Raw genomic sequence first — 25314 nt, 5'->3', positions numbered from 1 at the left:
ACGTATTAAATTGATGACAGTCATGTGTTAAGTGAATTTCAGTATTTATTTTATATTCGATTCAATTATAATTTTTGTTATTATTTTTTTAATTTAGTCTAATATTTTGTTAATATTCTTTAAGTTTGTCTTAGTTTTGTATATTTTTAACTTAAGATCAAATTTAATTTTTATTAAAATTCATATTTTTATTTAAATATCTATTTCATGAAATTTAAACTAACTATAACTACATTATTGAAAGTTAATTATTAGATTTATTTTTTATTTTTTCTTATGTGTAAAATTTAAGATTACGGTTGGTTTAAAAATAATGAAGAATTCTGGCCTTACAAACAATAAAGATTTTTCTCTTTAATTTTAAAAATAACAAAGAATTTTCTTTCTAATTTTCATATTTTTCTTTATTTTCACACACACATATATACATACATACATATATATATATATATATATATATATATATATATATATATATTTCTTTGTTGGATTTTATGAACAATATTAAACGGCAACGTAAATGGTTTTTATGTGTTTAGATTATCATTTTATATCTTAACATAATGTGTAATTCTTTTGAGAATAATAATAACGATAAAAACTAATATTTTTATTATGAAAATGGAACATTACAAAATCTCGTTCTATCTATTAAATTATTCATACTTATATTTTAAGTCTCATTTTTTCTCTACTCAATGGTAAGTGTCTGCAATATTATTCGACGTAAAAATATAATTAAAATAATATTTATAAACATAAATATCTGCAAAATATTATTCGACTGTAAAAATATGATTAAAATGATATTTAATTATGAATTCTATCTGAATGAATTATATTCATAATACATTCAATGATCAACTTATATGTGAGCAAGTATACATATTTTTTTATTAAGTTAGAGAATATCTTTTAAAAGCATAAGAAGGTAGTATGCCTAACTCAGTGAGTTACTAAAAAAATTGATGCATGCTTTGATATAAATAACATAATATTGAATACCTGATATTTGATACTTACTAGATTGAACTTACCTATTTAGTACTACAATTCTCCATATTCAACTAGGTAAGTTATCTTTCATAAAACATTTTATGGTCAATTATAAGAAATACAAGTTATCTGACACTATAAACAATTTCATATTGTTGTTTTAATAACTCAGTTTAAAATTGTAATTCGTAGGGTTTAGAGATCCTTGATAAGATAAGGTACAATTATAATTTTTAAAAAATATTTTTCTTTCATTCAAAGACCTTTGTTGGCGGCAGAGTTAAGTCGTAGCTGTGAATCAATTGGATATCAGGTAATAACAATCATGGCCGCAGAGTTAGAAAAGAACAATTAATGTTTTTCAAGGCATCACGGTGGGTGGCGGAGTTTAGTTGAAATAATCACTGGAGTCATGATTTAAGACTAATTTAATTATATTCTATTAATATTTATTATTACATCTAAAACTGACATTTTCTAAACCTTTAGAAAATAATTTCAAAATAACTCATCATAAAATGATTTTATTTTAAGTTTTTTTCCTATCATTAATTAAACTAAAATCAAGGGTTTAAAGAAGCTTTTAATCTTCCATCTTTACCATTTTAACTTTCGATAATGCTAGTCTCTGTAATTACTTTCTTTACATTATTTTTAATTGAAAGTGACGGAAATGAAGCAAAACACTTAGATAATCAAAATTAGCAACAACACCATGTTGTTATTTGGCTTGTAAGAAAATATATATTTTCTTACCAACCATTCTTTTTACTATTTTTAAGAACCATAATAGTCAAAATCATAGTTTACAAATATGAAAATAAACATTTTCTTACATCAAACCTTTTTATATTTATAAGATTTGAATATGAAATATATTTTTTAAAAATACAATTTTTTTCTCTATTCATAGTAAGTTAATGATTTTCTATACACAGGATTGTAAAAAAAATATACCTTTAATTAAAAAAAAAATCTACATAAAAAGAAAAAAGGGAGTAGGCCTTAAATGGTGGCATAACGAAGGTATAAATTCTCCTTCGTCCATGTGATGCATCGTATTCGTATTGTTCGTGTTTATCACTCTCCCACGTCCTGTTAGTAAAGTATAAATAGTATATTGTGACGTGTCATCTTATATTGCTTTCCCTCCCACATCACGTGACCCTGGCCCATGCTAATAGCAATAATAATAACAGGGCCCGCAACTTAAACAGCCCATGCCAGAGAAAAACAAGACGAAGAATTCAAAAAGGGCCTTATCCACTTTTTAAAATCAAAGGGCCCAACAATGACCCATCGCAATAGCAATCCTTTATCCATCTTATTTGAAAATGATACCTTCCTTTGTACCTCGGCAAACTAAACCTGCCATTGCAAATACGACGTCGCACTATGTGTACTTGTATCTTCTAGTTGTGATGTAGACCCAAAGAATGAAAGCAACAGTAACAAATTAGATTGTTGAATTTGTATAACTGGTTTAAATCTAAATTATTTTTTAATTAGCTAAAATAGTACCTAGTAGTGTAGCACTCTGTTCTAATAATTAAACATTACTTGTTTAAGAAAAATTAACAGATAAAATGAAATTAAAGAAAAGATTAAAAAATAAAACAATTTAGGACGTTCGTGTCAAGCTAGGGAAAGGCTTCTGCGATGAGTTTTCACTCACCGTTCTGATTGTGCCATAGGTCAACACCGTTTCTTCAATCTCTCTGGCGCTTATTATATCATCGTATTCTTCATAGTTACTATTCATTCAACAAGAGGAATGAAATTGAAATTGAAATTGAAATGAAACATTGTAGCGAGATCCCTAATCCTTCCCTTCACGCACCGTAGATTTTTGGTGATTCTTCACCTACGCTTCGAATTTATCTCGCATTATAAATCGACAGAGAAACCATGCTTCTGCAGAACCAATCGATGGAGGAGCTCCTCGTTCAATTTCTGAGAGCTTCATGGCTGGCTGCAACGTTACCAATCGTAATCGCGTCCTTTTCGATTCCCAGTCTAAGCTTCCTCCGCCGCACCTTGCTTGGCCTCGCTGCACGAGGCAAAATCATGCAATCCTCCTCCCAAGTAATGCCACGTTTATGCGGTTTCCATTTTCATCCCACGCTCTCGAAATTTCTCATTGCCAACACAATTTTCTTTGTCAGCAGAAATTCACGATTCCTCAGAGGCTGTTTTTTCACTTCTATCTGGTGGCTTTTTTGTGGACCACGCTGCTGCTTGTCGCGACTTGGGCGTACGCGTACCGCATGGTTCCGGTTGTAGCGGAGCCGTTTTCGTATTCTACTATCACCAGCTTCTTGACGGGTGGTTCCACCATAAGAACCGATTCTCATAAACTGAGGCAGGGGTATGCGGCGTGGGAAGCGGTTTCTCTTCTTTTGCTGATGGAATTTCACGTCCTCCGCCGACTTTTTGAAACCATTCACGTCTTTGACTACAGCCCTTCTGCTCGCATGCACGTCATCGGTTATCTCACTGGATTGTTGTGAGTTTTTTTTTCCTCTGTTTCACTTGCATTTGTTTCTTTTGAAGTTCGGAAGTTGTTTTTACCGTGCTGAATTGAGAATCTCTGTGAAGTCTGTTACTTCCTTTTACACTTCGTGGGATGAATAATTCTTGATTGTTGATTGATTGGTCTAAATTTGCAAGGGGGACTTGTAAACTTAGTCGATTCGGCTAATACAATTCCTGAAGTGCATAGGTAGCTGGATTATTTGTCAAGAAATATGAGTAATTCACTCTTTAAATTTATCTTTCTGACACTTTCTCCATAGGTGAAGTTCATGCGGGTCTCACTAAATATGCGGTTTCCATTCCCGGTTTTGGGCTCCCATTTCTAAATTAGTAAGACCATGTGAGTTTCATCTTATAAGAGTGTCTCAATGGAAATGTTATGAGGATTAGCTGAGAGTAGTACATGCATATTTAAATACTTCTTCATCATAGAAGACTTTGTTTAAAACCGTCATTTACTTTTTTCTGAACTTTTTTTTGTTGTGTTACATAAACTTGTAAAAATTATTTCCTGAAAAGATTTCCCCATTTTTATTTGGAAAAAACTTGTGTCTTGTATATCTGAAGTTATAAAGATATCTTTCATATCCAATACAATATTTATGATTGTTTTAACAGAACAGGTCTAATCGACATTTGCACTGTCTGTGTATTTATTTGAATGTTGTTGACAAATATAATCTGATCGTTAAATCTTTAATTCATACATTTGATCTACCATAATGCTTTGAAATAAAAGCAAGAGCATGATGTGGAAAGTAGCTGATGGTTTCAATTGAGAGTGACTAATCATTTATTTTCTCACTTGAGAATTAAATGTCAGTTATACGTCGCTTGTCCTAGATTGATTTGAAGTACTAGTATAACTTGTTGATGTGCAATCTAAAATAGATTCATTCTTTCTGGTTATTTGAAGTGAGAAGGTCCACACCTATGTTCGTAGAACACTATATACATAAAGATTGATTGCGTAATTTCCTGTATTTTTACCTTTTAGTTATCACTGGTTGTTCTCCAGAAGATAATAAAATAAAGAGGATTGATTTATTATTTTTCTGAAGCTAGTTTCTACATAGCAGCACCACTATCGCTGTGTGGTGATTGTGCAGTTGAGGTGTTTAACTTCGTAGCAAATCTAGTGACCGAGTTCATTGTCAAGGGCAAGAATCAGATGCAAGTAACAGAGTTAGACATCTGGCAGGTTTTAACTCCTCTTATCAGGCTTGGGTGGAAGCATTGGATTGCTGCAGCTGTTTTCTTATGGGGTTGGATTCATCAATACCACTGCCATAAGATTCTTGTATGCATCTACTTGTTAGACCTCTAAATCCTAGATTTTGAGACTTTTTATCTTCATGGCTTCTAGTTGCTATTTATTTTCATCTCACTGATATAGAATTATACCAATGCTACCAAGTCACAATAGATGATAAATTTGGCGTCAGAAATTAAATATCTATAGCTTTTTTCATTTGCTCTGCTTTGTTTGACATTTTTGTAAACTAATATATAAATGATTCTTTAAAATGAAATTTTGGAGTTTGAAGCAAATATGTCAGTTTTGTAACGATGTAGACTAGGTTATCTTAATATTGTTACATTCAATGAGGTTATGAGTTTTATAATTTTGGCAGGGTTCTCTACGACATTCAACAGACGCTGAGGAATACGTAATTCCTCATGGTGATTGGTTTGAAATCGTCTCCTCTCCACATTATCTCTCTGAGATTGTAAGCCTCTTTCCGTCTCTTTTAACTTGTGATTATGTGACTGATATGAAAAGCCTAATATTTGATAATGATGAAGGTTATATACGCTAGTTTTGTGGTCGCAACTGGAGGATCCAACCTAACAATCTGGTTACTCTTTGCTTTTGTGGTAATATTTCTTTTGCAGTTTTTGCAAGGTTTTAATATTTTAAACAAATTATCTTCTGTTTTTTCATTTGCTTTTGGCATATTTCTTTTATAGGTGGCAAATCTGTCATTCGCAGCTGTGGAAACACATAAATGGTATCGTCAGAAATTTAAAGATTATCCAAGTAATCGATTTGCTATAATTCCATTTCTTCTGTGAGACTATGAGCAATGTGTAATTATCACAATTGATCTCAGCAAAGATCTTTACTATTTCTCAAGTTCTACTTGTTTAGATCGTGCTTTTTTAGTGTAGGTAAGCTTATACTGAAATTACCGAGATAACTTTTGGCTCTCTTTTTGGTGTAAAAATCAAACATTCAGAGTCAGAGTCGATCCTATTTTACTTTTACCCTCCAAAATAAACCCTAAATAGATATGGTTGCATTCATTGTAGAAATTTCAGGAAATTCTGGCCATGTAAAATACTCATCGGTTGCTGATAACTTTCGCGGTGACAATATTATTGGTTGAAGTATTCTTTTCTATGATTATCAAATTACAAATCTCTGGAGGAAAACTTGCATAACTTTGTATACAAATATAATTTTTTATCCTGAAATAACCATGGTTAATACTGTTATGGGTGTGTGGTTAGCCAAGTTATTCAATCAATACATCATTGTCATGGTAATTAATTAGATAATGATATTTTGACAACATTTTAACATCATCGTGTCATTCTGTAATTGGTCCAAAATTATTCCACGATCAATAATAAAAATCATAAACACCAGTATGAACCAATCACAGATGACACGTAGATGATGTTAAAATGTTGTAACAAAAATGTTGTCAAAAGTATCATTATCCTAATTAATTACAACTAGGAATGCGAATTTAGACTTAGACAATTTTCCTTTCAATTAAAAGTTAATAGCCTTCGATTAAACGTTAATAATAGCCTTCGACCTTCCTTGATGGCATCGTTAGCCATCTTCAAAGTAAATTTATACCTGGTGGGAGTATTACCGATGATCTTATTTTGGCTCAGGAGATTTTTTACTTCATGCACAAAAGTAAGAGCAACGACGGTTTTGCAGTCATCAAAATTAATCTTGATGAAACTTATAACATTGTACAGTGGGATTTCTTAGAAGTTGGTGTTTAGAAAGGGTTTCTTTTTTTTTTCTTATATATTACCATTTAGCTCATCATGTGGGGGTATTGGGTCAATTCTGCATCTTTTGAATGGATCTAGACTGGAGAGCATCAAACCTATTAAAGGACTTAGATGAAGATCCTCTTGCTCCTTATCTTTTTTATTGTGTATGGAGAAGCTATCTCTTTACATTCAGGAGTTGGTAGATGAAGGTGCATGGCAAATCTATTTCTAGTATAATGGTCCTGCTCTTTCTCATTTTTTTTCCGGATGGCGTCTTTTTATTTTGCAAAGCCAGAGGATCTCAGTTTCGTTTGCATTCTTCCATGTTGAGACATTTTATGGGAAATTCGAATTGAAGGTGAATCTTTATAAATCTAAATTCATGTGTTCGTGTGGTGTAGAAAGGAGGGTTCGGATGCTTCGGCAGGCATTTTATATCTGAGGTTAGGGATCTTGGCAAATATCTACCTTGTTGAACATAAATTGGAAGTGTCACATTAGATGATGGAAATACAAAAGATGAACAGAAGACTGATAAACATTATACAAATTTTTAAGAGTGATGTCTTACGAGACTGACTCAGTGATAGAAAAAATTTCAGTTATTTCTTCGTTGAAGTATTCGTAATTAACAAAATTTGCCAATTTTTTATTATTGTATTTTCTATATTTCAGAAACTTATCAATTAAAAGTTCACATCTCCAAAAGATGAATACTCTCAAATAGAACGGAAAATAAAAGGGAAGAGAGCAAATGGGCAAAAAAAATTAACTAAAAATGTTCAGAAATCTCCCTTTTATTTAGTCCACGAAATTTTCTATGGGCTAAAAAGATAATATTTGAACCATCGAAAAGAAGAGATTGGATGATCAAATCAATGGACTACCAAGGAGACTGAAGCTTATACCAGCTCTGAATGTCAAGACAAGTCTCAAGATCCAACGGCCAGTATGTTTTTGCATATTGGAAGTTCATGATACATTCTTAGGAACGGTATTCTCATGCATACAGATTTATGCCCCAAAACACAGCTGGTTGATTAGTTCGATATGCTTTATCCAGATTTCCAATGAGCTTCAGGTCCTCTTTAGCCAACTCAAAATCAAAAACCTGAAAGTTTTCTTTCAGCCTCTCCAGTTTTGACGATTTGGGAATGACCACAGTGTTCCTCTGAATGCCCCAGCGAAGAGCAATCTGGGCGGTAGTCTTTTTGTATTTTTCAGCCAGACCCTGAAATCAAAGAAAATTGTACAACCTCCTCAAATTAATCTACTCCGTGAAACTGTTTTTTCATACACAATTGCAGGCAGTTATGGTAGTTTGTTAATAGCATTGTGCTCGGAAACTAGTATTGACCACTCACTTTGAAAACTTGGTCATCCAAACATGAAACTGTACCAAACCATTCAGAATTTGCTGCACCACCTCCTAATGGAGTGTGTGCAGTGACACAAATCCCATGCTTCTGACAAAACTTGACGAGAGACTCACGCTGGAAGTATGGATGGGTTTCAATCTGATTTACAGCAGGTTTTATCTTGGAATATGCTAAGCAATCTCTTGTCAGATAGATATCATAGTTGCTGCAAATAACATTTTTGAAAGAATGCAATTTCAATAAAAAGAATCAACCATTTCTCAAGTTAATACTAGGAACATCTAGACCATTAAATCAAACATAGATGGGTTATCCAATACATTCCTCTTCATCATGGTACAAGAGTCTAACAGAAATCAATACCTGAAACCTGAGGCAAGAGTGAACAAACCAGAATGATGGAGATCCAAAAATCAGATTCATATCACAGCATATAAAGATGGATAATGCAAAGAGACTTGGCTGCAAGTCTTTTTAATCATCCCCCAACAATATAAACTGTCATGTAGGAGCTGGAAAGTGCATTTAAAATCATGTGACTAATGACTAATGACTAATGAGAGGTTGTCAAGATGTCAATCTTCGTGAACTTGACAGGACTGTTTGTTTTATCTTTCTTCATTCTGGATTTTACTGTTCTAAATAACTGGACAAAACTTGCCCATAAAGGGTAGCAAAAATATTTTTTGGGGCATCTACTTGAACATAGCAAAAATGGTTTGCATAACCAAATTGCACCTGATCCCTATGCTTCGAACTAAGCCGGATGAAACAAGATCCTCCATCGCATGCCAGGTAGTTTCCAGGGATACGGTGGTATCTATATCCAGCACTCCATCATCATCCAAAGGACTAGAAGTATTACCAACCCCTGCATGTAAGCAATATGCGAAAATTATATTACAAAGCATTCAAATGTGCATGAAATCACTTTTAAAAATCCCAAACAAAATGCCATGATTTGAGCTAATTTTGTAAAGTAGCCAGCATATAAAGTATACATTATCACAGAATAACAAAACGGAAGTATTCATATATATATGACTGATCTTGTCTGTATGGAATTGAAGCTCAACTATGTTTTCAGTGTAATGTTCAAAGATGCGCGGTTAGATGACTCCTTTAACAGTGACAGTTATAGTTGTAACCGTACATGCAATGAAAGATAAATTAAAGGAAACGGACATACCAGTATGCCTTACGGCAACAGGAAAATGAACAAGATACAAGTCTAGATAAGTTAACTGAAGCTTCTTAAGACTGTCTTTACATGCCTCAAGAACGTGTCCATGATCAGAATTCCAAAGCTAAAAGCACATTCAAAAGCAAAGTATAAGACTGTAATTATCTGAATCAGAACAATTATCATTATCATCTTCACCTACAGAAATCACGAACAGGAATTACTATGAAACTAACCTTTGTGGTAATGAAAAGGTCCTCCCTCTTCACAAGGCCACTATCAAAAGCCTCCTTAAGCGCCTCTCCAACTTCTGCTTCGTTCTTGTAATCAGCTGCAACACGCATCCAAATCTCGTTAACCACCTTATGCTAATCCACAAATCACTAAGTAAACGCATCAACTAAAACTTATCCTTTGACATTAATTAATCAACAGGTTTTGGTGGGGTTAATCCAACAGCATAAAAGGGATAAAAGGAGGCATCAGAATATTCAGAAAAAAGACGGTAACTTTTAATCGTTTTAATACTTTAAACTGCACAAAAAGAACATCGACCGTGTGCATCAACTAAGGTAAATTATTTTGTTTTAATCAGGGCTTTTCGATTCAATTCGAATGCTGTTCATACCGTAAAAAAACGCCTAAGAAGGTAGAAGATTCCAATCTAGATTAAGAAGCGCAAGATATATGCTAAATTTGGAACACTAGAATACCAGCACAATCAAAATGGCGATAACCAATTTTGATGGAATTGAGAATTATGTCTTTGATTGCTTTTCCTTCCATGCGCCACACACCCAGTCCAATGATGGGCATCTTGAAGCCATTGTTGAGCGTAATTGCCATGTTTTTCTTCTCTTCCTCCTCCACTCACCTCTGCTACTGCATGCTTTGACCATGATCTCTTATGCTACATGTTTGGGCCACAATGCGGTAGAAATCTAAGCCTATTATAAAACAAAGGAAATTACTTCCTGCACCCCATTAATTTCTTCTGCACCCCTTAAAACACATTGTAATAAAAAGGTTCGTCCAAAAAAACTCTTTTCAGAACACATTTAATATATTATGAAAAACTAGTTTTAGAAAACTCAATTTAAAAAAACTTATTTCTGAAGTTATTCTATGTATACGTTCTGAAAACTTGTTCCTGAAAATCGATTCTAAAAATTTCTTTCTCTAGAAATAACTTTTGGAAAACTTTTACAAAGAGTAAAATGTTTATTTTGAAAAATGATGGGGTGAGCCAAGAAATTTTTGGAGGTGTGGGAAGATAAAACCGAATAAATTCGGGTCGGGTTATATTTACCAGTTCAGTTGGGGGCACGGAAGGTAATTAACCAACTATAAAATAAGGGAAAAGGTTCCTTCCCCTCCACACTGTACGGTAACAGAGATCGGAACGTGGAACCTCTCTGGGGAAACCGGAATAACTCACTTCGCAGATCAGATCTATTCGACGTCGTTGCTTATGGCTTCCTTCAGTGGCGATGAGACGGCACCGTTTTTCGGCTTCCTTGGGGCCGCAGCTGCACTCGTCTTTTCCTGTAATTCAATACCTATTTTTTCAATTAGATCTATGTTCGTAGCTGCTACATGATCTCTTTCGAGATTGTATTAGGAAATTTTATTTTCCTGTGCGCAATTTGATCCCTGCATGAAAGGAAAAAGGCAAATAGTATATGTTATTGTTGGTTGATTCAGTTATTCTTTGGTAGTTTCTGCGGTTCAATTGTTTTGTTGGATTCAATTGCGTAGCTGCAAATCGTAGATTTATTTTGGCATATAAGGACTGATTTTTTCTTGTAGATATAGGTTGATGACTGATACGAATAGTTTTGGTTAGAATTTTCGTTGCTTTGGTTGGCTCTCAGTTGACAAAAATAGTCTATTGAAATATCTTCCCGTTGTTTTTATTCTTGAAATTGATTGGTACAAGAGCTTGAATGTTGTGTATTTAAACATAGAAAGAGGAATTGTGAGGTTCTTTGTTAGCTCTTCATTCTCTGTAGATTTATCTTACTAAGAGTTATTTGAAATGACGGAGGAAGGTATGGGAGCTGCCTATGGCACAGCAAAGAGTGGTGTGGGCGTGGCTTCGATGGGTGTGATGAGACCGGAGCTGGTGATGAAGTCTATTGTTCCTGTTGTTATGGCTGGAGTTTTGGGTATTTATGGTCTTATTATTGCTGTTATCATCAGTACTGGCATTAATCCCAAGGCCAAATCTTATTACCTCTTTGATGGTTATGCACATCTCTCCTCTGGTCTTGCTTGTGGGCTGGCTGGGCTCTCTGCTGGCATGGCTATTGGTATTGTTGGTGATGCTGGTGTTAGGTATTATTCTTCTGCCTTGGCATCTCATCTTATGATTAACGTGGATACTAATTTGATCACCTTTTTTATTCAACCTGTTTTGATCATATGCTGAAGTCTATAGATTTCAGGGTGATACTTAATGCAATCGCTATGCTTTCAATCAATGGACATCTTATCATGTTATCCTTGATGAAATGTAGATTTTGCTGTTAGTTTAATACAGGGATATAGCTTTTATAATGAATCCTATTAAAATTCTTGCTTTAAATAATTAATCTTCGTCCACAGAGCCAATGCACAGCAGCCAAAGCTTTTCGTTGGAATGATTCTCATCCTCATCTTTGCTGAAGCTCTTGCCCTGTATGGTCTCATTGTTGGTATCATCCTGTCTTCTCGTGCTGGTCAGTCTAGAGCTGATTAAGAAATATGTGCTGCAAAATATTCTTTGATCTCCCTTCTGCTTTTAACCTTCTTATTATGAGGGCGAGGGGGTAAATTGTTAATTGTGGAGGTTAGTGATGTTGGGACGGCACTTTCAGGATTTAACACATACTTATGTGAAACCAGTAGCTGCACCAGTCATTTTTGTGTTTGTATAAGTGTAGTCTTTCTTTGCTTAATAAAGCTTCTTAAGCTTCTTTTTTCCCTGTGCCATATACCCTTAGTATTAATTTTTTTTTTGCTACTGCCATTGTAATTTATTTGTATTAATGAGTCTTTTAATATTGGATGCTAGTGTGGCTAAACGTTGCCTTGTGTTTTGATCAGTTAGTTGTATAATCTCAATAAAAGAACTTTTTGAGCACTCTAATATTATTCTGAATCGTGTTATTGTTGAGGCAGGAACGAAATGTGAAATTAACTTGATTGAGTTGAATAGGCTAACTTCTCAGTGTACTAATTTTGAATGTGGTGTTATTTTTCCCTACTAGAAATACAACGGAATTACTAGATGAGCTGTAATATAAGTGTTTTGTTATTTGTAGATTAAAGTCAGATTATTATATGTATCTTTGCATACTTATTTTTAAATTTCACTGTTTTTTTTTCATTTAAATATGTTATGTTAGACTGTTGTACAGACAAATAAACAAATAGTAGAAAGGTAAAAAATTGAAGAATGGTATGAATAATCAGAGAGAAGCAGTGATCTTGAGAAATCAGATTGAATTGATGTTTCAACGTGCTTCTTCACCTCATCAAAATCATTCATTCATGAGTCTTCATCTAACCTGCTTTTTTCTGAACCTCTCACTCGTACATGACTTACGCGGCGCTACAGGATCCAAGAGTTAGCTCAAGGATATTTTCTTATTTTCTTATAATAACGCACTCTAGTCACGTGTAGCAAGTTTGATACGATATTTTTCTCTACTTCGGAACTGGCAACGTTCATCACATGGCTGCCATTTCTTGTCAAGGAGAGTAGTAGGCCTGTGTATTATTTTCCCTTTCAGTAACTTTACATTCAATTGGTTTTTGTATGTTTAGCTCAAATTTAAAACCCTATTTTTTCTTTACATTCAATTGATCTTTGTATGTTTAGCTCAAATGTAAACTTTTTAGACAAATTAGACATATTGTCCGAGTTATCCATTCGGTTCGTTTCATCGTTGTTTGCGGTTGCGACTATTACTTTCCTTCGCTTGAGCCTGATTGCATAGAAATTATGTTAATACCGTCGACTATTGTCAATACTGAGAAAAGTACTTCACTTTGATTGTTTCTGGTAGGTTTGGAATAATAAAAGAAACGCATCAATAAGAAAAATACATGCTCTAAGATAATCTGTCATAAAATATTTACAGGATATCAAATAAAAAGTTATATATATTGGCATCAAATATAATAGAAAGATTTAAAACAGGAAATAATGTAATATTTATGCACCACTAAATGACCACTAAATGGTGTAACCTATAAATGGTCTAGTTGTCTTTATGTGTATAATCTACTGTCCACGCACTAGTAAATGGTTTAATAGATAATCTAGTAACTGGTAAACCGTTTAATAGATAATCTAGTAGATAGGTTTAATGAGTTTTTCTTTATATGGTTTCATTTACAACCATCTTCATAATTCTCCATATTGACAATAAATCACAAAAGAACTTTCTTCCATAATTGTTCTTTATTCTTAAATGAAAAATTAATCAACTCTAAACAACAATTAAATGTAAGACACCTTAACTATCTTGATAAATAATTACACATTTTTGTATAATACTTAGTTCTCCTATCATTCACTTCAACTATAAAATCTCATTTACCCCTTATGTGAGTATGGTATACTCTATATGGATAGTAAATAAAACCACCACAAAATTGTAATTTTTTTCCAACAAATTAAATTATGGTCTTAAACAATGTGAACATGCGCTTTGAAAGTCATTTTATTGTATAATGTGCATCTAAATAACTTGTAACAACTTCTTTGTTATAAGTAGATTGTCTATCTATTTCTAGTCACCTTGCAAAACCAAAATTTTTCATATCAAATTTAGGGCTTGATATTTCTTTGAACTTTAAGTTTCATCTTTATATTATATTTACGGTATACAAAGATAACATCTACATATAAACAAAAATAATTCACATTATTCTCTTTTCAAAATATAGACATAATTATCATATCTGAATGTAAACATAGTTATTATAACTACATATAAATAGTTGAATATCTTGCACCGCTAACATGAGCTCTATCTTAGGATATACATTTATTTTCTCAAAAAATGAAATTTTTCCTTATTCTTAACAAAATTTCTCAAATTTACACTCCAAATCTTCATGTAAGGAAGTTGTCTTCACGTCTAATTGTTTTAATTCAAAATTATGTCAAAATTCGTGTCAAATAATATTTTATTATATGTGAGAAAACTTCATTATATTCAATTTTTTCTTCTTAGAATAAAACATTTCACCATTGTTTTATAAACTTTTTTTTTGTCATTTATTATTCTTTCATTGTTTTAATACCTACTTGCATTCAATTATCTACTGATTTTTTATAGGCTAATTAGTGATTACATGTAACTCTTTAAAAATTCAAATTTTTCCTTGTTTCTTTTTTCTTCTTATTCTTCATCATTGAGATAGTTATATTAAATTCATTATCATTTTTCCTAAACTCTTGAAATTTAATGTAGTTTCTTAGTCCTAATTGAGGTTTGAACCTCTCTTGGGATAATATTTTTTTCTTTTTTTAACCAAAAAAAAATTTCAAATGCTCATACATTTGAAGATACGTATTAAAAAGTAGAAAAGTCTTATCATTATTATCTAAGTTTCATTTCAAAATTTTCAAAATCTTATGAAATTATGGCTCTTATACTTCATAATAATTCTTGATTGTACTGATTTAAATAAGTATAAGTATTTTTTTCAAAAGTAATCTATGTGTTAATGATTTTGAAAGATACAATAATTCTGAGATTTATTCACATAGTTGTTAAAGTTTAGTACTTCACGACTTTCTTTCCAAAAAAAACATGAGATTATGACACTTTATTTTTATCTTTTTATCATGTCACTCTTCTCTTTTTTGTGAAAAAGAAGATGATACATTCCTCTCACTCTTTATTACTTCAATATAATCTCATATCAAGACAATCACCATTCCGATCCTCTATAACACTAAGGAAGAAAGATAATAAAAAGAAAACACTATTATATTTAATGATAAAAAAAGTCACACACGAAAATCATATATTATAAATCGTCCGTAGAGTATCAAACGAGACTCTTAATACCAAAAAACCAAAAAAAAAAAAATCCCAAATATCATGCCTATACTAATTTGACTACATTGAAAATATTATCAGCTTTAAAACTCTATTTCTATATCAGGATTTGTCCTTCTGATAATGTATATAAACTCTAACCAGAAGAAATTATGTTTTTGAAGAGTTAAAAAGAAAAAATGGATGGTCCAATCAGAAAAGTGCAAGCGAGGGATGGATATGAGAAGGTAGTTGGTGTGGCTCCAAATAAACCACGGCGAGAATAAGAATGCATAGTTTATTAACACTCACTCACCCTGTGTCTTCCAAATTGTGGTGAGTGCTGAATCCGAATGGAAATGTGTGGAGCCACTGCTTTGACATGGTCTCACACCATCTCTCCGTCGCTTCATCTTCCTCGATCTCTCTCTGTAAGTGTTCATTCATCGAACTAACCTTTTCGTTTCTCACCTTTCTGCATTCTCCACTTTCCATCAATGCACGTTCCTTCCGTTTTACCAGACCAGAGAGACCAGGAGCTTTAGGGTTTGGTGCGTCACCAATCAAGATCCCAAGGTATTACTTATCCGTTCTGTTTTTATTATTATTATTATTATTATTGTCATAGGCAAATGTTAGTTGTTAGTGACAAATGATTTTGGATGCTAATAATCATATTAGGTTTGTCTTCATCTCGCCTTAGGAAACCTTATTCGGTTAGGATCGATAGCTCTTTTGGTTCTAAATAAGAGTGCCACCTGTGATTATCAGTGTCCACCTCTCAACCTCACAATTGCTTGCAAGCCAAAAATTGAAGAGGGATGAGCTATGCAACTTTGTATGTCTTGTTAAGTGTTGCTTATATATTTACTTTAAGATTCACCAGATTGCTTCTATATGTCTAGGAACCATGCCTTTTGTTGAACATTACATTGATAATTTGCATATTGAGAAGGTCATGTTAACTGTCATCAGTTTCCTTTTCTAACTGTTCATTTAGTTTGGGTTTCACATTATAAGCTAAAAGTGTTTTTGCAGGGAAGTAAAATGATCATATCTGTAACTGGAGCAACGGGTTTTATTGGTAGAAGGTTGGTGCAAAGACTGCATGCAGGTTATGCCACCCTCTTGCTTAAATGAGCACATTTGTTTATGTTTTATTATATGAAATGCAGTATTTTCCTGGTGATCTATTGTACATCTAGATTTCGGCCATTTTTAATCCTGCTTAAATTTCACTATGCATTTTGGTTGTATTTTCCTAGTGCTCTCTTGTACATCTATATTGCACACAGTGATACTGTTGTTTTGCAAAATATGAACTAAACGAACATAAATAGTTGCATCCTTCGTGATGATGAATCCGTATAACTCCTGGATTTTGTTAGACTCTTGGTTGGCTATTTGTTAGACTCTAAGCTTCTGTAGGTATATGTGTAAACATTTAAGCTAACTTGCATTTCAATAACAATATTTGCAGACAATCACAGTGTTCACGTCTTGACGCGATCTAAATCTAAAGCAGAAACAATTTTTCCGGGTAAGAAGGTAATAAATTAATGCTATGAATGTGTTCTAACACTCACACTTTACAAAAGAATACCGACAAACTCATTTACAGCTGCAAACCTTTTCAAGAGATCAAAGTGACACATCAATTTCAATTACAGCAGAATAGCTTCAATTTTTAAATTATAAGTAATATACATTCGTTGGTTTCAATTCAAGCATTTATTTTTCTCAGTAGAGAAAAATAACAATTTTCTGCTCAACCTGACTCTTTCAGACATATACTGTACGTTGGATTAATTGGTTAATTTTACCTTGGTATCTACAGCAAAAGACTTTCCAGGAATCAAGATTGCACAAGAGCCAGAATGGAAAGATAGCATTCAGGGCTCAACGGGGGTTGTGAATTTGGCTGGACTGCCCATAAGTACCCGATGGTCTCCTGAGGTTATTGCCGTTCTTATTACTTCCACTACTTAGATGATTTAGTCTTCAACTTACACCTATTTGGTGTGGTTATCAAGACATATTAGGTATCTTTCTAATGATGTTTTGATATTGTCTCTGTTCAGGCTAATTTGATTTGTAGTTTATCACCGCAGTATGTTTCTTTTCTAGTTGCGTTGGAAAGGCCTCATTTTTATTTGTTCTAAATTTTATTGGAATAAGAAAATTTACATACGACATTTTTATATCCAGAATTCTGAAATTATGAATAATATATTGATGTATAATTTCAGAAACTTTTTTCTAAATTGGACATTGATGTAAGTTGAAAACTGTTGGACATTATCTTTTAGAGGAACTAACTGACTATACCTACACATATACTGTCTATTTTTCTGTCTATTCTTCCTCTAACCTTTTTTGTCCTGGTAAAATTAGCACATGCACAATTCCAAGGGAGTAACATACATTTTAATGCTGCAGATAAAGAAGGAAATCAAGCAGAGCAGGATTAGAGTGACCTCAAAGGTAAGCATACATTTCCCATTGACAAAAATGAAAACAAATATGTTGTTTATTATTTTCTCTTGGTAAAAATACGGGCCTCCACAGATTTTTCCTCTATTTGCATAAATCATTGCTTATTCTTCCTGACCTATTTATTTCGTAGCAAAGGTTGTAGAATTGATAAACAGTGCACCAGATGAAATTCGACCTAAAGTTCTAGTTAGTGCAACAGCTGTTGGTTATTATGGTATGTATGTTTGTATGCAAAAAATGATTCAATACTAATTGGTCATTGTCTTGCTTGGAGATTAATATTATCATTGGTTGTTTAATGCATTGGCTAGCAAATATAATTATTTTTGGAGCACGTGTTATATTCACTGACTGGTTAATAACTATGCGTGCACAGCAAGTTTTTTCATTTTCCTTCCACTTTAATACGTTCAGGTACCAATGAGACACAAGTCTTTGATGAACAAAGTCCATCAGGAAATGATTATTTGGCCGAGGTAAGGAAAAAAATACATGCTTTTGTTACTACTGTACAGAAAGATAAGATTTTAAAATGTGATGAGAAAGTAGAAAATAAAAAAACTTCTTTGCTTTGTGAATGGATGGAATATTTAAAGAGTATTACTCATGAACTCAAAAGGATATTGATCTTTCTTATTTAACATTTCATCTGATGATTTTTATAATCTCTTAGCTTTCTGTTTTTCTACTTAGTTGATGGTGTTTAAAAATATTGGTCATAATTGATATATCTTATAAATAACTTTTGATATTTTTCCATCGAAAGTGTGTTTATGATCATTCAGGTTTACGAATCCGATATTTTCGAGTCAACGAAAGGTATCAAAACTAATCTGACTTTGGTTTTAGGAATTTGAGTCATTTGAAAACCAACATTTATTATTTTGTTGAAAGTGCAAAAAGAACCCAGTTTCCTACTTTGAAATTTGATCTCGAGACTGAACTTTTAAAGTGTCTAGTACAAAATATACAAGTTAAATGTAGGTATTGATTATGAAAAATAGGAGCTACTTCTGTCTAACTTTCTGTCCCTCGAGATGTTACTAAAGAATATGGAAACATGTCCAACTGTAGCTTCTAGATTGCACTGACCAAGAATGCCCCTTCTGTACAGGTTTGTAGGGAGTGGGAATCAACAGCCCTAAAGGTAAACGGAGGTGTTAGACTGACTCTAATTCGCATTGGTGTTGTTCTTGGTAAAGATGGTGGAGCACTAGGTTTGACTTCTAAAGTGCAAATTATGGACTTAAATATAGTATTTGATATCCTATACTTGTCCACTTATGCCCTTAGGCTTATATTCGTGATTCTATTAAATATGATCTTAAAACAAAATATATTTTGTGATACAAGTATTTTTCTTGTTTAATGCATGAAGAAATTACATCTGATAAAAAAACTATTGAAAATTCATGATATTGTTGGGTTTAACTGATAATAACATCTGACTCTCCGCAGCTAAAATGATACCTCTCTTCAATTTGTTTGCTGGTGGACCTCTCGGTTCTGGAAAACAATGGTATTTCACTCAGTGTCTTTCGCTTGCAAGAGATGTACTTCGTAGTATTTTTAGCCCATTCTAAGACACTGTCGATGAAGCAAAAACAGCCCTTTTTACGGATTGATTGCTGCCAATAAGATGTTTAGTTTGTATTAATTTCATGGTAGATGTCATAGTTGAGTACTTGAGTTCTTTTTATTATTTCGTACAGGTTCTCCTGGATTCACTTGGATGACATTGTCAATTTGATATATGAAGCGCTATCAAATCCATCTTACAAAGGTGAACTATTCACTGCCACCCAAAACGAATTATCAAAATTCATCAAAAAAAATGCAAATGAATAATGGACAGCCAGAATTACACGGTTAAATTATGTTATTCCTTTTGAGATTACCCCTAGCCACTCTAGACATTTTCAAGGCAAAATATTTTCAGTTTAGTTTGTTGCATTATCGTGAATGATGTTTGTTTGTTTAGGTGTTATCAATGGAACTGCACCAAATCCTGTGCGATTGGCAGAATTGTGTGACCAGCTGGGACATGTATTGGCTCGTCCCTCATGGCTGCCGGTACCGGATTTTGCACTCAAGGCTGTCCTCGGAGAAGGTGCTTCTGTGGTAAGGAATAATCTCTGCTTAATTAGCCCTCACTCTACTTAATTGCTGCCATTTAACTTCTTCTCTTTGTAGGTTTTAGAAGGGCAGAAAGTGCTTCCTACTCAAGCTAAGAAGTTGGGTTTCACCTTCAAATATTCTTACGTCAAGGATGCCCTTAAAGCAATTCTTTCATGAAGCAATTTTTCCCTAGTAACTGCCATATTCTTTATTCTTTCTAATCATGCATGCATGCATCATCATCATCAACCTTTTAAGGACTTCAGCAGCTGCCATTCACCGTATTGAGATTTTTTGAAAGCGGTATACGTTTGAAAATCTGGTTGTGCTTGCATTGTAGTCAATATTATTTTTTGGTAATGTATCAGAACATGTATTACAGCATATTTTCTTATATTTTTTTTGAAGCACATTTCATTGCATTTTCTCTACAAATTGTTAAAACATTTTTTAGCCATTCGAAAAACGTTAAGTATTTCACACCACGATAACTTTAAAAAATATTATTTCTTTTACCTTTATCTCTACATATTTTTTTAATAAAAAGCAGTATGTGACGGATGATATCCTATCTGGTTAATGTCTTTTTAAAATAATTAAAACTCGTTATGCTATTTTTAAAACGTTCTTTTTAAAACGCGACTGCCCCTTGGTTAAAAAGAAAAAAAAGAGAACTAGAGTTTATATATTTTTTAACACTTCCTTCCAAAATGACAGATTTTAAACTAATTAGAAAATATAATTGAAATAAAGTAAGAGAAACAACTAGGTCCCGTTTTTAAGTGAGTTGATGGATTGATTTGTTGAACTAAATTCCTCTGTAGATGGTTTTATCGTAATTATCCAATTACATATCCTAACGTTTTATAAGTTTAGACAATTATATTTAAAGTCATACTAATCATAGTATCTGATTAACTAGTAGTGTCAAGTTACACTGATAGTTCATAACTACAATCAAATTATATGATTATCTTAATAGTTTTACTCATTATAATTTATGAATTTAATAAAGACTATATTATAGCTATATACATAATATTTATTCTATACATCAGTGAATGAAGCACTGTTATAATTTATGGCCTCATAGATGAAAATACAACTCATTTGCCAAGCCATATCATAAGGGTACTTAGGAAGAAAAAAAACACTAGAAGATACCTTATTATCCTAATCAACGTTTGTGGAAGTTTTAACACTGCTCGTTAACGGGATATCGCCGTTAGTGCCATGAAGTCCTTTGGGTTTAGGGTTCCTCCAGAAATGACCGAAAGAGCCTTCGATTTCCTCAAGAGTCTTCCCACGTGTTTCGGGGAGCATGGTGTAGTGAAAAATCCACGCAGCAACAGCGATGGCGGCGAAGAGAAAAAAAGCACCTCCAGTTGAAATGGCCTTACAGAGGGACAGAAAAGTCATTGCGATCACTCCACTCGTCACCCTATTCACAATGGCTCCAATAGCCACGCCCTGAGCGCGCAATCTAAGCGGGAAAATCTCCGAGCTATACACCCACGTGATGGGCCCCGACCCAATCGAGAAAGTAGCTACATAAGCCAACACCGCAGCGATGCTAAGCCCAATGGCCCACGTCAGAGTCGACCTAGAATGTTCCACCACGGTGAGACTCACACCCAGTGTCACAAGCGAAAATATCAGTCCACTGACGCTGCACAAAAGCAACACTCGCCGCCCGGCCCGGTCCAACAAAAACGTGGCAACCAAAATGGAAACGGTTTTCACGAACCCAACCGCCACCGTCGCCAGGAGAAGGTAGTTATCGGATTTGATTCCGGCGCTATGGAAGATTCTCGGGCTGTACAAAACGACGGCGTCGATGCCCGTGGCTTGCGCGAAGAAGTGAATCCCAAGCGACGCGATGAAGATGTGGAGAACCGGGCGCGTGGGGTGGAGGAAAAGTTCTTTCCATACACCTTGCCCGTGACTTTGCTTGTTCACTAATACGACGTCGTCGTCGCAGTCCTGAGGGATCCCAGCCGTCTCTTTTATGTCGGCTAGCCTTAGCCGAGCCTCTTCCTCGGAGTCGGAGATTTTGTACAGAATTTTTTTGGCTTCTCCTAGTCGACCTTGCGCCACCAGCCACCTCGGTGACTCCGGCATGACTAGCACTACCGCGGCTAGAAACATGGCCGGAACGGCTCCCACTCCAAGCATGAGACGCCATCCCAGCCGAAGCGACATCTTCGAAAATCCATAGTTTGAAATGTATCCTATCAGAATCCCTCCGTTCAGGAATATCTGAAAAACCAAAAATAGCTACTTTGAATAGTCGTTTCATCTTATTAACTAATCGAAATGAATCAGAGAAAACCAAACACTGATCTTAGCCATGTCAACTAAACAATGTTTACATCAACGAAACAAATAGTTTGTTATACCGTTCAGCTCAGTTCGAGCGTATAGTTTATTTCTAATTTGATAAAACAAATTTACACTCGATTAAAAAAACCAGTTCAATATTCCACAACACGACTGAACGTAACTTTCGAATTGAAAACATGAAATTCTTATTTATGGAGCTTCGAAGTTTGAAGTAATTGAAACGTGATTGGAAGGAGAGAGAAATAGGAACCTCTGGCAAGGATGTGAGGAGGCCGCGAGAGGAGGTAGGGGAGATTTCGGAGGTGTAGACAGGGGCGATGAGGAAGGCGAAGCCGACGCCAACGCCGGCGAAGAAGCGGCCAAACATGAGAAAGGCGTAGTTAGGGGAGAATCCCATGAGGATTGCTCCGACGAAGAAGATTACGCCGGCGAGAGCAATGGTGTAGCGCCGACCTATCCAGTCTGAGGTTCTGCCGGCGATGAAAGAACCGACCGGCGAGTAGAGGTTGATGATACCATTCAGGATTTCGATTTTCACATCCGACACTCTGAGATCTCGTTGTATGTACAAAGCTGCTCCACTCATGACTCCAATATCTGTAGTAATTAAAATTCTTTTAATATTTTTAAGAAAATCATGGACTGAGAAAAATCAACGAAGGAATAGAAAATATATACTTAGCAGTGTCATACTCACCATAACCTAGTAAGATAGAAGTCATGGAAGCTAAAATGGCACAAGCTAAAGCAAACTTGTTTCTTTTGGGTTTGTTTTGAGGATCAAAATCTTGTTTCATAGATACAGCTTCCTCCGTAGCCATTTTTGTTGAAGAGGATTATGCAGTTTTTTTGAGAAGAACACTGACCATGTATAATTGGAATTAGGAAGACACTTTCCCTGTCGTTATCTTATCTCACACTTATGCCATTCTCTCTGACTCTTCACTCTCTAGTCAAACAAACGTGCAATAATTTGCTACTGGTGAAACAACACTCACTTATCAAAACCCTTATAAATTAGTTATCATATTTATAATAAAAAAATTAGAGCTTTATTAAATATAACATTTCATTTTAATAATTTAATACTATTATTAAAGTAAAAATCAAAAAATTAATAATTAAAAAAGTAATTCAACTATTTAAAAAAAATGCTATTATAACTACCCAAAGTATAATCATAACAATAATATTTATATAAAAGTTTTATACAATAAAGAAAAAAAATCTCAAAGTTTTCCAAAAGGGTCTATTGCCAACTCAGCCAAACCTAAAGACAAAAGAATATACTTAAACAATATAATTTTGATCATAGCATATAAATAAGTATTTTAAGGCGAACAAATATTCCTAAAAAAGACAATAAAAATAGATGGAATTTAACAACAACAAAAAAAAAAAACTAAGGAGAAAACTAAATGTACACAAAGGAAATGCCTCACTAATTATTATCTTAATATCAGTTCTGTTACTGTTAATTAGGTCCTTGGAAATGGTTTGCCAACAAACTCAGTGGAATATTTCATCACGGGTTTTACAGTAAGGGATTGTTTCAGTAGTTGAGATTCACTGTTTCGTGGGCGGTTATAGATTAACTTCACACGAAAAGTAAATAATTGTAATTATTAATTAAAATTTAATAATTGAGGTTATATTTAAATAAACTTATATTACTTATAAATAAAATAAAATTAATAATAAATATATAATTAAACTAATGTAAATAAATCAAGAAAAATAATGTATTTCTAACTTCAAGTGGAAACAACAAAATGATCATTATTATAATAAAATAATGTTAACATTTCAAATCTTAATTTCAAACTCAAAGTAAAAATATTCAAGATTGAAATGGCTAAATTTAATTATTTTTAAAATTTTAAACTAAATTATATCAAAATTTAAAAGAAGAATGAATTTTTTTTATATCCAAATCTACTTATCTATATATTTAAAATTTTAATTTTTTTTATAGAAATGATTATTAATAATAAGAACCTTTATAAAATAAAAAGTATTCAGGACTAAAATAAATGAAAAAAGAGGTAATGTTATTTAATATATTTTTATATTATCATTTATATTTACTGTATAATTTCTAGAAGAACACATACACATATATAATATTTAAATAAATGGTTAATAGTAAGTTTGACTTTTAATTTTCGTTTTTACAAAAGAGGATACTTTTAATTTTATTTTATTTTTTTGAAAAGGATACATTTATATCTTTTAGATTCACTCTCATTGAATTTTACAAGGTCTGATATAATCATCACATTAATACTGTTTTAATTTATAAACATATTTATATTTATATAATTCAATTTTTATCGTTCCACATAGTCATCACACAAAAAAATAGCAACCAATTTAACCTAAATGTCAATATGCTTATGAAATGTATTATATACTTATACAAATTATAATGTTTAGAATCTTTTTAGCTTGTGTTCCTTTTAACAGAAGGAGATGTGAGTATGTGCACAGTTAACTAACTATACGAATAAACACACAAATTGAAAAAAATATATTTTAAAATAGTATTGTGTTAAAACATAATTTCGTTATATATTAAAAATTTCTAAAAAAGATATTTGAATTTAAAATTAGTTTAATTTTAATTTACATTTCAAAAATTATTTTTATAAAAGTCACTTTTAATTTTATTTACAAATTATTTTTAAAATATATTCAATTTTTTTTATTATACCAATCAAATTAACTATAATTTTTATATTCATTTTGTCTTACTTTTTCAGGTTTTCTTAAGTTTATAGGCAAATATGATTGTTTTATTATCAAAACAGACTAAGAAATTTAAAATTAGGTTCATAAACAAATCGTGGAACATTCATAAGTATCTACCCATTTTCCCTTATTATAATTAAAATATAATTGATTATGAATGATTATGATTTAAGTTTTAATTACAATTAATTATAATTCAAATATATTAATGAATTTTTATGTTTCAATTATATTTTATAATCAAGTGTAATTAAACTTAAATTATAATTAATTATATTTTAATTTTTTCTCTTTTTTTTTCATTGACCATCTATTAAAAATCTGCTACTGCTTTGATGAACACTTTGACTTTAGTTGACACAATAACATAGTGATAAAAAAAGAAAACTTTTGTTAATGACAGTGCTCATATGTGAACCTTATTACTTGTCTTTTGTGATGTTTCATTCCA

The 25314-nt window shown here is 32.8% G+C and overlaps 5 protein-coding genes across 7 annotated transcripts; 3 read left to right on the top strand and 2 right to left on the bottom strand.

Moving 5' to 3' along the window:
* The first annotated feature begins 2617 nt into the window (after nt 1-2617).
* On the top strand, nt 2618-5957 carry LOC124825800 (3-oxo-5-alpha-steroid 4-dehydrogenase family protein). Of its 2 annotated transcripts, none has more exons than XM_047298508.2 (6): nt 2618-3081; nt 3162-3502; nt 4597-4831; nt 5166-5261; nt 5338-5409; nt 5503-5957. In XM_047298508.2, exons 1-6 carry the CDS (start codon nt 2905-2907, stop codon nt 5605-5607), a joined length of 1026 nt encoding a protein of 341 aa, XP_047154464.1. In that variant the 5' UTR covers nt 2618-2904; the 3' UTR covers nt 5608-5957. The 2 variants fall into 2 exon arrangements, with proteins under 2 accessions (XP_047154464.1, XP_047154465.1); XM_047298509.2 differs by having other exon boundaries at nt 2621-3081; nt 3165-3502.
* A 1363-nt stretch (nt 5958-7320) lies between these two features.
* On the bottom strand, nt 7321-10012 carry LOC124825799 (NADP-dependent D-sorbitol-6-phosphate dehydrogenase-like). Its single transcript, XM_047298507.2, has 6 exons — nt 9828-10012; nt 9351-9445; nt 9121-9238; nt 8670-8802; nt 7917-8136; nt 7321-7783 (listed from the first exon to the last, which is right to left on the bottom strand). Exons 1-6 carry the CDS (start codon nt 9958-9960, stop codon nt 7553-7555), a joined length of 930 nt encoding a protein of 309 aa, XP_047154463.1. The 5' UTR covers nt 9961-10012; the 3' UTR covers nt 7321-7552.
* A 471-nt stretch (nt 10013-10483) lies between these two features.
* On the top strand, nt 10484-12244 carry LOC124825798 (V-type proton ATPase 16 kDa proteolipid subunit). Its single transcript, XM_047298505.2, has 3 exons — nt 10484-10661; nt 11166-11451; nt 11722-12244. The coding sequence occupies exons 1-3, from the start codon at nt 10586-10588 to the stop codon at nt 11852-11854; spliced, it is 495 nt and encodes a 164-aa protein (XP_047154461.1). The 5' UTR covers nt 10484-10585; the 3' UTR covers nt 11855-12244.
* Nucleotides 12245-15412: 3168 nt separating this feature from the next.
* On the top strand, nt 15413-20191 carry SULA (NAD(P)-binding Rossmann-fold superfamily protein). Of its 2 annotated transcripts, XM_047298502.2 has the most exons (13): nt 15413-15586; nt 15678-15731; nt 16194-16269; nt 16636-16695; nt 16993-17111; nt 17595-17639; nt 17787-17865; nt 18066-18127; nt 18766-18868; nt 19110-19170; nt 19364-19434; nt 19633-19772; nt 19845-20191. In XM_047298502.2, exons 1-13 carry the CDS (start codon nt 15509-15511, stop codon nt 19944-19946), a joined length of 1050 nt encoding a protein of 349 aa, XP_047154458.1. In that variant the 5' UTR covers nt 15413-15508; the 3' UTR covers nt 19947-20191. The 2 variants fall into 2 exon arrangements, with proteins under 2 accessions (XP_047154458.1, XP_087965134.1); XM_088109008.1 differs by lacking the exons at nt 15413-15586; nt 15678-15731 and adding an exon at nt 15969-15993 and having other exon boundaries at nt 16183-16269.
* A 575-nt stretch (nt 20192-20766) lies between these two features.
* On the bottom strand, nt 20767-23093 carry LOC124825795 (polyol transporter 5-like). Its single transcript, XM_047298501.2, has 3 exons — nt 22810-23093; nt 22363-22709; nt 20767-22028 (listed from the first exon to the last, which is right to left on the bottom strand). The coding sequence occupies exons 1-3, from the start codon at nt 22931-22933 to the stop codon at nt 20943-20945; spliced, it is 1557 nt and encodes a 518-aa protein (XP_047154457.2). The 5' UTR covers nt 22934-23093; the 3' UTR covers nt 20767-20942.
* Nucleotides 23094-25314: the final 2221 nt, after the last annotated feature.

This window comes from Vigna umbellata, chromosome 3, assembly GCF_029865625.1.
Source record: "Vigna umbellata cultivar VRB3 chromosome 3, Vumbellata_1.0, whole genome shotgun sequence".
In the NCBI taxonomy this organism is placed as follows: domain Eukaryota; kingdom Viridiplantae; phylum Streptophyta; class Magnoliopsida; order Fabales; family Fabaceae; genus Vigna; species Vigna umbellata.
This window is presented reverse-complemented; position numbering and strand designations above follow the sequence as displayed.